This window comes from Saimiri boliviensis, chromosome 7, assembly GCF_048565385.1.
Source record: "Saimiri boliviensis isolate mSaiBol1 chromosome 7, mSaiBol1.pri, whole genome shotgun sequence".
Classification (NCBI taxonomy): domain Eukaryota; kingdom Metazoa; phylum Chordata; class Mammalia; order Primates; family Cebidae; genus Saimiri; species Saimiri boliviensis.
The window spans coordinates 119172407-119182568 of record NC_133455.1 but is presented as its reverse complement, the minus strand read 5'-3'; the positions used below and the strand labels follow the sequence as shown (position 1 = coordinate 119182568).

The 10162-nt window shown below is 34.6% G+C and overlaps 1 protein-coding gene across 2 annotated transcripts; it reads right to left on the bottom strand.

Moving 5' to 3' along the window:
* Nucleotides 1–1635: 1635 nt before the first annotated feature.
* LOC101046441 (NKG2-C type II integral membrane protein) lies at nucleotides 1636–9555 on the bottom strand. 2 transcript variants are annotated; one of them, XM_039461767.2, is made up of 8 exons: nucleotides 9345–9531; nucleotides 8876–8974; nucleotides 7958–8002; nucleotides 7259–7410; nucleotides 5578–5678; nucleotides 4301–4382; nucleotides 2657–2665; nucleotides 1636–1680 (listed from the first exon to the last, which is right to left on the bottom strand). In XM_039461767.2, the coding sequence occupies exons 1-8, from the start codon at nucleotides 9529–9531 to the stop codon at nucleotides 1636–1638; spliced, it is 720 nt and encodes a 239-aa protein (XP_039317701.2). The 2 variants fall into 2 exon arrangements, with proteins under 2 accessions (XP_039317701.2, XP_003934553.2); XM_003934504.4 differs by lacking the exon at nucleotides 1636–1680 and having other exon boundaries at nucleotides 1709–4382; nucleotides 9345–9555.
* Between the last annotated feature and the right edge of the window lie 607 nt (nucleotides 9556–10162).

Genomic DNA, 10162 nt, shown 5'->3' with positions numbered 1-10162 from the left:
AATTGTGGATCATTTCTTAATATTTATATCAACATTTCACTAACTTTCAACATCTTTATTTATGGCTATAATTGCACTTAAATTTATTCATAATGCTATTCTGAACATGTTCTTTTATATTCTTCTACTATATAGAATCATTCAAAAAACTTACTTAAATTTGAACGTTGACATTCAAATGTTCAAATTTATTGACACCCATGGATGATCACTGCTGCTACAAGAGACGCCAGCCCATTAGAGAACTGACAGGGAGCCCAGAAATTTCTAATGGAAAATAAAAAAATTTTATTTAAATAATAATTATAAAAGTTTTAATTAGCTTTTAGGTGCTTTCTTTGAATTCTGAACTTTTATTAAGTTTTTATTAATTTTTAAAAGTGCAAGTAATACATTTATAAGATGCTTAATTTTCAGAATGAAATAAACACATTAAACAAAATAGTAAACTTGACACTTCATAGTGTCAAAAACTGTTAGGAAGTTTTGTAATTTTGACTTAAAAGGAACACTTTAATTTTTATACTTAGTACATTCATTCTTCTTATTTTAATAAGCAGAACTGTGATTCATGTAATTTGACAGTTGGCCCTTGTTGGGTAAGACAGACCTTCAGTCCTTCAGGAAGGACTGAAATAAATTTCCTAATACTGCACATTTATTTCTCCAGATATTCTGATTAAATTAGTGACTTTTCCACTATGGTTCTCATAGTGGAACTTTCCTGCTTGAAGTTTAGAGGGAAATTGAAAGGTTGAGGAAATAAACGACACAGAGACCAAAAATTGGCCTTTCTGGGCACCACACCAGTCTTTAAGTAGATAAGCTCTCACTGTTACCTGATTCGGTTTTGGTTGAATAACAATGGTCTTGACCAGGTATATGGAATCGTTTTCCTCTGCTACTCCCTACTAAATACAACTAGAAACTCTGGAAGTAATGAAAGACACATAGGAAAACTCCGAAAGGTGGAAAGAGGAAGGCAAAATGGTTTGAGACCCCAGAATCAGGGATCAACAGAGTGTCCAGGCATCTGTCTTCAGTCCCCCATCCAGCAGAAAAAAGTGATCTAGGCCTCTGTTTCTCAGAACCCAATCTGGCATCAGGAGGTGGCTCAGCTAAGCCTACTGCTGCTCTGTATTGAAAGGGAGTCCTGCCAGCAACACTAGGCAAGGTTGGTGCCACTGGCAAGGATGATTTACCAGGAGACCTGCTACCAATTAGGAATCAGAGGAAGGGCTTCTCCTCCCACAGCAAACACCAGGGAAGGTGTGGATGAGAGGGGTCAGCAAAGGAACCCCATGACTACACGTGCACCATCCAGGTTCCCCTTTATCCCTGAGGACATGAGACTCACTCCCCCATCCAGAGACACAGGCCTGAATGGATTGTAAATGTTCTATGTACATCATGCAACAATGAACAGTAACAAACAACAGCTAACTGCATTATTGCACAAATATCGAAGACACAGGTGAAAATACACACTGTATGATTCACTTGATATAAATTCAAAAACAAATGATAAATAAGCAAAGTTTATTTATCACATTAAAAGTCAATACAGGGCCAGGCGTGGTGGCTCACGCCTGTAATCCCAGCACTTTGGGAGGCCGAGGCGGGTGGATCACGAGGTCAAGAGATCAAGACCATCCTGGTCAACATGGTGAAACCCCGTCTCTACTAAAAATACAAAAAATTAGCTGGGCATGGTGGCACGTGCCTGTAATCCCAGCTACTCAGGAGGCTGAGGCAGGAGAATTGCCTGAACCCAGGAAGCGGAGGTTGCAGTGAGCCGAGACCGCGCCATTGCACTCCAGCCTGGATAACAAGAGCGAAACTCCGTCTCAAAAAAACAAAACAAAACAAAACAAACAAACAAACAAAGTCAATACAGTGGTTTGGAGAGGAGGCAGGAAAAGTGAGGAAGGCATACATAGGGGCAGGACTGCTGGGGCTGGAAACTTCTATTTCATGATCTGCCTTGTATCATGAGTCCATTCGCTTTGTGATCAATATGTATGACCACGACAGGCTTAGTCTTCTTTATATAAAAAATCGTAAATGGGATTTTAAAGACTCTTGATGCTTAATACAAGACAGGACAGTGAGCCTATAGAAAGATTTAAACTAGGCAAGTAACCATCACTTACATGAACACATTCACACACACACACACTCACATATATACTCAATTTCAATGTAGTACCACTAGCCAAGCTTGGCCAGGAGACAGTTGAAATGTAGCTATTTAAATTTAACATTAATTATTAAAAAGTAAATAACATTTAAAACCAATTCCTTACCACATGAGCCACATTTATAGAGAATGAAGAACATTTCCAGCTTTGTAGAAAATATTCTAACTATATTTTACCTACAATAGAAGTCAATAAACAAAAATCTGCGAACTTTATGCTGTTTTAAATTCAGTAATATATGTATAAATAACATATGGGCCAAATAAATTATCAAGATGAATGGTCACAAAAGACTACTGAAGGAAGATTTTGAAAAGGCACAAATATTTTATTTTTGGTTTAAACATGGTAATACCATTATGGCCTTTACAGTTATTAAACTGTCAATAAAGCTATATTATCACCACATTTTGATGTTCATATGAAATAGAAAATTCCTAGGAAATGCTCATTACCAAAATATAGTACCTCAAATAGAAATCTGAGAAGAAATTCAGTTTAGACAAACATTCCTCCAAAAATAGCTTACAAACTCAGATGACATCACTAGTGAATAACATCTAAAAATAAAGCAGTAGTCTTAACAGATGCTTCCAGATTATAGAAAAAGAGAAAATCTTCTTAAGATAGCCTTGATACCAAAACTTTTCAAGTACATAGCTATAAATAAAAACATGGTCAAACATCCTTGTGAACATGGATAAAGAAACAAATCTTACCCTAGATATAATATATGAACTGATATTTTATAAGGGGTCATGTACAATAATCAGCATGAATTTGTTTTAGAAACAAAGACTAGTTTAACATTTGACAAAAAAAAACTAGTTTATTTTATAAAATGTTATGTAAAGAAAACATATATCATTCCAACTAATAAAAAATAATAAAAATGTTACAATTGATAAAATCCATTAGAAAAAAAGGAATATTATAAAACTGCTTCAACATAAGAAAGATTTAATAAAAACAAACTTTATAAATATGAATAATATTTTGAAATTATTTTTGCCAAAACAAAAAAATGATACATATGATACACACAGAATTTGACTGTACCTTCTATTCAACTATGGATATAAAGCCCTACCCGGTGAAAATAAATGAAGAAAAAATAAATTATTGCACATAAATAGAAAAAATAAAAGTGTGCTTATTTGCAGATAAAATTAATGTTTATATAGAAAATCCAGAAAATGCTATATTTGAAGTGATAGATTTAAATATGTAAAATAAGTGAAATAACTAGATAAAACATCAAAATGCAGACATCAATTGTATTTCTATTTACAACAACAAAAATTACTAAAAGGAATATTAAAATCAGGATGCCATTTACAAAAGCATGAATGTAAAACATCTGCATTTCTGTATGATTAAATCCCTCAAAATGCATAATATGATAGAGAGTAATTAAAGAAAACCTAGTACATTGAACACAGTGCATTGAAGTGCACAATATGACATTGATTGGAAAAGTCAAGAAGCTAATCTTTAAAAATTACGTTAGAGATTAAATGCAACCACAAGCAGCCTCATGAGAGGGTTTTTTTTTTTTTTTGACAGCTTTATTGAGGTATCATGCACATAGCATAAATTTCATCCACTTAAAATGATTAAAAATCAGTGATTTTTAGTGTATTCACAGAGTTCCAACCATCAGCACTACTGAAATTTAGAAAGTTTTCATCACTGACACAAAGAAACATTGTAGCAATTAGTGGCCATCTCCTATTTCAACTTTCCTTAGGCATTGGCAATCACTATTCTACTTTCTGTCTCCAGAGTTTGCCTGTTCTTGCTACTTCATATAAACTGACTCATATAATATGCAAGTTTTAGGAAGGCTGAATGCCACAAACATCAAGTTGTGCAAAATAAACCCAACACAAATTCTAGGAGATCTGTACTTTTGTAACTGTGTGTATTATATTTCAATAACTGATTTAGAATTTTCTTATTATTACAGCAAATAACATGATTCATTTTAAGATTTATGCAATTATATTATTTCTATTTTAACAAATATAAAATTTATCTGTCAGACCGCAAACTCAAATATTTTAATTCTAAAGCTTATGCTTACAATGATATTTTATTGAAGATCCACATGGCTTTGATTTAAGTCCATCTATATGTAGCATTGCACAGTTATGTTCAGCATTATTTGAGTCTTTAATTCTGTAATGAAGAAAAATCCATAATTTGGTTACATTTTATGCAAATAATCCATGAGACAAGAGCATTTTTCCATGTACTGTAAAAAAATAATTTTATAAGAAAGGATAATTAAATTTTTCAAATACTATTAGTAAAAAGTCATTACTCTGAACACTCAAAACAGTAGTCTTCCTTCATCCATGGAGGATATGTTTCAAAACCCCAGTGTATGTATGAAACGGCAGATAGTACAGAACCTATAGACAGATTACGTGTTCTCTACCCATTCATAACTATGGTAAAGTTTAATTTGTAAATTAGGCACAACAAGAGATTGACAACAATAACTACTAATTAAAAAAAAAAAAACAAGCATAGCAATATGCCAACAGCACTACTATTGTGCTTTGAGGATACTCTTTTTTCTTTTTTTTTTTTGAGACAGAGTCTCACTGTGTTGCCCAGGTGGGAGTGCCGTGGTGTGATATTGGCTCACAGCAACCACTGCCTCCCAGGTTCAAGTGATTCTCCTGCCGCAGTCTCCCAAGTAGCTAGGACTATAGGCACACGCCACCACGCCCAGCTAATTTCTGTATTTTTAGTAGAGACAGGGTTTTATTATATTGACCAGGCTGGTCTCAAACTCCTGACCTCATGATCCACCTGCCTTGGCCTCCCAAAGTGCTGGGATTACAGACGACAGTCACGGTGCCCAGCCTGAGAATATTCTTAAGTAAAATAAGGGTGACTTTTTAATAAAAACAAGCACTGCAATTACCTGATCGTCCTTCTCAAGTTTGTCAAACTCATGGTCCAGGACAGCTTGAAATGCAGCCCAGCATCAATGTATAAACTTTCTTAAAACATTCTGGGGTATTTTTGCAATTTTGTTTTGTTTTGTTTTAGCTCATCAGCTATCGTTAGTGTTAGTGTATTATACGTATGGCCCAAGACAATTCTTCTTCCAGTGTGGCCCACAGAAGCCAAAGATTGGACACCCCAGTCCATCTGAAACCAAGAAGGTTACTAGCTGACTAAAGAGTAGGTAGACATATATGGACCACGATGGTCTACCGTAAAATATTTATATCACAATTTCACTAACTGTCCACATCTTTCTTCATGTCTATGATTCCACATAAATTTATTCATATTATTCTTCTGAATTTATCCTTCATATGTGTTTTTTTATATAGCAACATACAAAACAACTTACGTATATTTGAAAGTCAAACCGTCTATTGACACCCATGGATGATGGCTGCTGTTACGAAACACACCAATCCATGAGGGAGCTGAAATGGAAGCCAGAACTTTCTGAAAGAAAATAAAGAATTTTCACTTAAATAACAATTATGAAAACATTATAGAAACAATATATTAAAGTTGAAAACCACTATTGGCAAGGCCAAAAACTTTCATAAATGTTTGAAATTTTAATTTAAATGAACTCTTTGGTAGTACTTTCATTCTTCTCATGTTAATTTAAAATTTTTAATTCTTGCAATATAATAGTTACCCCAATTGAGAGAATAAACACAGTAAGGCTTTATGAGTTTCTGTGCATTTATTCCTCCAGATACTGTGACTAAATCAACCTACTTTTGTACTATATTTCTCAGAGTTGTAGACTTAGAAGAGAATAGAGGAGTTGTCATTCAGAAATAAACAGCATAGAAGCTACAGACTGGGTTTTCTGGGCACCACACCATTCTTTAACTAGATAAACCCTCACTTTCATCTGATTCGGTTTGGTGGAATAACAGTGGTCCTGACCAGGTGGTACAGAAATGTCCCTCTCTGCTACTCCCTACTAGAAACAACTTAAACTCTGGGATTAGCAAAAGACAAAAGCAATGGAGAACTCTGAAAGTTGAAAAGAAAAAGATGAAATTGTCTGGGACCCTAGCATTGAAGATCAACCAAGTGTGTCCAAGGGAGCAAGTTAAGTTCCCCACCCAGAAGAAGGTGACGTAGGTCTGCTGCTTCCCAGCACCCAACCTGGCAATGGGAGGAGGCTCAGCTAAGCTCACTCCTGCTTGTGTTGAAGGGGAGTCCCCTCCACAACACCAGGTAAGGCTGGTACCATTGGACAAGCACGATCTATCAGGAGACCTGCTAACAATTCAGAGCCAGAGGAAGTGCTTTGTTCTCAAAGTGAAAGACACTAGGGTGAGCGTGGGTAAGGAGGATCAGCAAAGGGACCCCATGACTATGAGTGTACCATCCAGGGTCCTCTTGCCCTTCAGGACTTGAGACTCACTTCCCCATCCAGAGACACAAGATTGAAGGGATTGTTGGTGTTCTTTGTACATAGTACAGCGGTGAACAGTAGCAAACTACAAATAACTGCAATAATATAGAGGAATTGCACAAATATCAGAATATCAGATAGGAGTAGAAAAGACAGACATGAAAATTCACACTGTATTATTCCCTTTATATAAAAAGTCAAGAACGGGCAAACATTATTTATAAGGTTAAAAATCAAGACAGTGTTTTGGAGAGCAGTCAGGATAAGTGGTGAGGCACACACAGGGTGGAACTGCTGGAGCTGGAAACTTTTCTCTCCTGATCTGACTTGTATGGGATGAATTCATTCACTTTGTGATCAATCTGCATGACCAGATCATTTCTTGCTTGATAAACTTAGATAGCAAAATTTATTCTGGGTTGAAAGCATTTATAGAAGCAGGGTTTTCCATGAAAAGCAAAAACTGAAAATAAAAGTACATTCACGGTATATAAATTGAAAACAATAAGTCACTCAATTGAATATTACATAAACTTGATAATATATAAGCTAAATAGATGTACACACATATTAATGATTTCTGCAAATGTATTATTGACCAAAATAAGCTTTTCATAAAGTGTTTAAGACATTTGCATCTTACCATTTCTTCTTCATTGTCTATAGAAAGCAGACTGGAGTTCTTTGAAGCACAGGCCAGCAAACTCTCTTCCCACGTTCTTCTTTCCTTACCGATGTAATAACAACTGTTGGAATACATAATCCACTCCTCTGGACAATGGTCACAATGATGTGCTATGAAAGATATAAAGTACTATGCAGAACAATATGAATTTTTAAAAACGAAAATTATTTTACATATTTGCAATGGAATTAACATATATGTGCTTAACATATTTATGCATCCTTACATGATTATAAACATATATATTTTAATAACCCAGTCACTCATACACACATTCACAGAAAAGAGTTAGCCTCTCATCACGTAATTGTGTTCCCATATAAAGCAAACCAACAAACAAAAACACACCCTACACAGGTCTTGAACATCACTGACACAAAACTACTTTTTGAGGGTAGTAAAATTCTTTATTTCTTATCATCTCACAGCAGTAGGAAACTTCTGTTCTTTGGGAGAAAGAGAGCAAAATGATTTTAAGTGAATATTTCTACTTACTGAAGAAAAGGAAATGCTTCCTTATAGTTTTTGTTTATAAATATTTGTGGCTCAATTTAATGCCTTACTTTCTCCAGTAATGCTATTTTTATTTTACATGCCTTAAAACAGACACAAAATACAAACTGTACTAATATCAGAATGTTGAAAATCAAAATGTACCTTTCTGGGTTCTTGTATTCGGGGAAGAGTTGTTCTGCTCCAGGACTGTAATAGAAAAATTAAAATGATTTTTATTAAAACTAATATCTAAATAAACCATAATGAGTTTCGTTTCTTACTTTGGCACTTTGTGTGTTATTTAAAATGGGGACAATCTTAAATAAAATTAACTTTTTAAATAAAAATAAATGAAGTAATAGGTCTTTGAAAGAAATATTTTTAAAGACTTTAGCACAAACTGCACCATCTCTTGTAGTATTTGATGTATCCACTTTCAAAAATTAATTTTTCTAAATACTTTTCTCCTATTGCATGGCTTTGAATCATGAAATCAGAAAATATATCTATCTTTGTGTGTGTATACATATATAGATTACACACGCAAAAAAAAAAAAAAAGTTCCCCACAATTATTTTGTTATTTGTAGTTGTGAAAAGTTCAGAATAACTATAGTACTTTTGGGTCCAAATATATACATTAAAATGAAAGTTCTGTTCCTTAATATTATAAAATAGCCGGGCGCGGTGGCTCAAGGTTGTAATCCCAGCACTTTGGGAGGGCGAGGCGGGTGGATCACAAGGTCAAGAGATCGAGACCATCCTGGTCAACATGGTGAAACCCCGTCTCTACTAAAAATACAAAAAATTAGCGGGGCATGGTGGCACGTGCCTGTAATCCCAGCTACTCAGGAGGCTGAGGCAGGAGAATTGCCTGAACCCAGGAGGCGGAGGTTGCAGTGAGCCAAGATCACGCCATTGCACTCCAGCCTGGGTAACAAGAGCGAAACTCTGTCTCAAAAAAAAAAAAAAAAAAAAAAAAAAAAATATATATATATATATATATATATATATATATAATATTTTGAGGCAGTTCCAAGCATTAAACAGTTCTCTTCTAATCTCTCAAAAATATGCTTACAAGGAATAAGAACTATTGTTTTTAACACAGTGGCCATCAGGACAATGCAAATGATTCCCAGGACCTCAGCAGTCAGCCTCTCTGGAGGTGGCAGTAAACCTGCAGGGAGAGAAACAGAGGCACTGAGAGCGGGGAGATCGTTTATTAGGATTACGTACAAGAGAACCCACATGCACGGGGAACAATGGTAAACTCTGCCCTCTAAATCTGTATCTATTATAGTAATCTTTCTCTCAGAAGACACCATTTCATTTTCAGGAAATACAATGCTTCATGAGTTGCTGATCACAGATTACGGTTGAACAATGCCTGAATAAAGTTAGTCTTCCTATTTCATGTTAGAATATTAGATCCCAATTATGAACTCTGATTCTCACAAGTGCAAATTATTCCCTATTTTTTCCCCACCCTTCTGTATTCAACTGCACATCCTAAAACAATAATATTGCAGATGTATTTAATGTTTTACCTTTGCAGTCATATATTTTATCAATCCCTTGATGATTCAGAGGAGCATTTGGAAGGTTTAATTCTTCTTGGAATATTTCCAGTTCGGTTCCTGAAAGAGAGCTTTTATTACCCTTAGGTCTCCTTTGCTGCCTCTTTGGGTCCTTTGCCAGACTCACTTCTGAAAAAGTTTCTCTTTGTTTATTCATCTCTGCAGCTGTGTGATGTCAGGGACTGCGCTCTATGATAACTGCGCTTAAGATACTATAAATGGTGTATACTTTGACAGGATCCCTGGTATAATAGGCAAACTGCATGTATTGGGGCTGAGCAGTAATGTTTATTTTGCTGTTAACCCATGTAAAATTATGTTACTAATTTCCTGAAGCTTTAAACAAAAATCTCATGATATAATTGGTAATTTTTTAGAGGTATTCTGTATTTGACTAGTGGGAACAATAAAAACATTAAATTTGTGAGAACTAAGTTCATGAAAAAAATGTTTGTATTAGTTAGATTCTTCAAAAACATTTAACACAAATAGAATGCATATGTTAAAAATTAAAATGCTGTATTTAAAAATACACTGATTCTATGATAGTTTTAAAATTCACTGGTGGTTAAGAATTGCATGCCATAAGATAAAATATTTCTGTTAGCATATAGAGTAACTTCTTATACAAAAACATGTTGTTAGTGACTTACATTCATTTATCAATAGAACATGAGGTATTGTCAGATGACTTTTTTTCTGAATTAGGAAATCAGAAAAATCATTAAAATTTAAAAACTGCCCTATGCATAAACTAAATACAATTGAAAACAAAACATATTTTTTAA

What these genes read in the sequence shown, in the direction of transcription:
- LOC101046441 (XM_039461767.2), bottom strand. Translation starts at nt 9,531, where the DNA reads ATGAATAAACAAAGAGAAACTTTTTCAGAAGTGAGTCTGGCAAAGGAC. An exon ending in GAATACAAGAACCCAGAAAG is followed by an intron (nt 7,411 to 7,957) that starts GTACATTTTGAT and finishes TATCTTTCATAG; the next exon opens with CACATCATTGTGACCATTGT. An exon ending in GGTTTGACTTTCAAATATAC is followed by an intron (nt 4,383 to 5,577) that starts GTAAGTTGTTTT and finishes TCTTCATTACAG; the next exon opens with AATTAAAGACTCAAATAATG.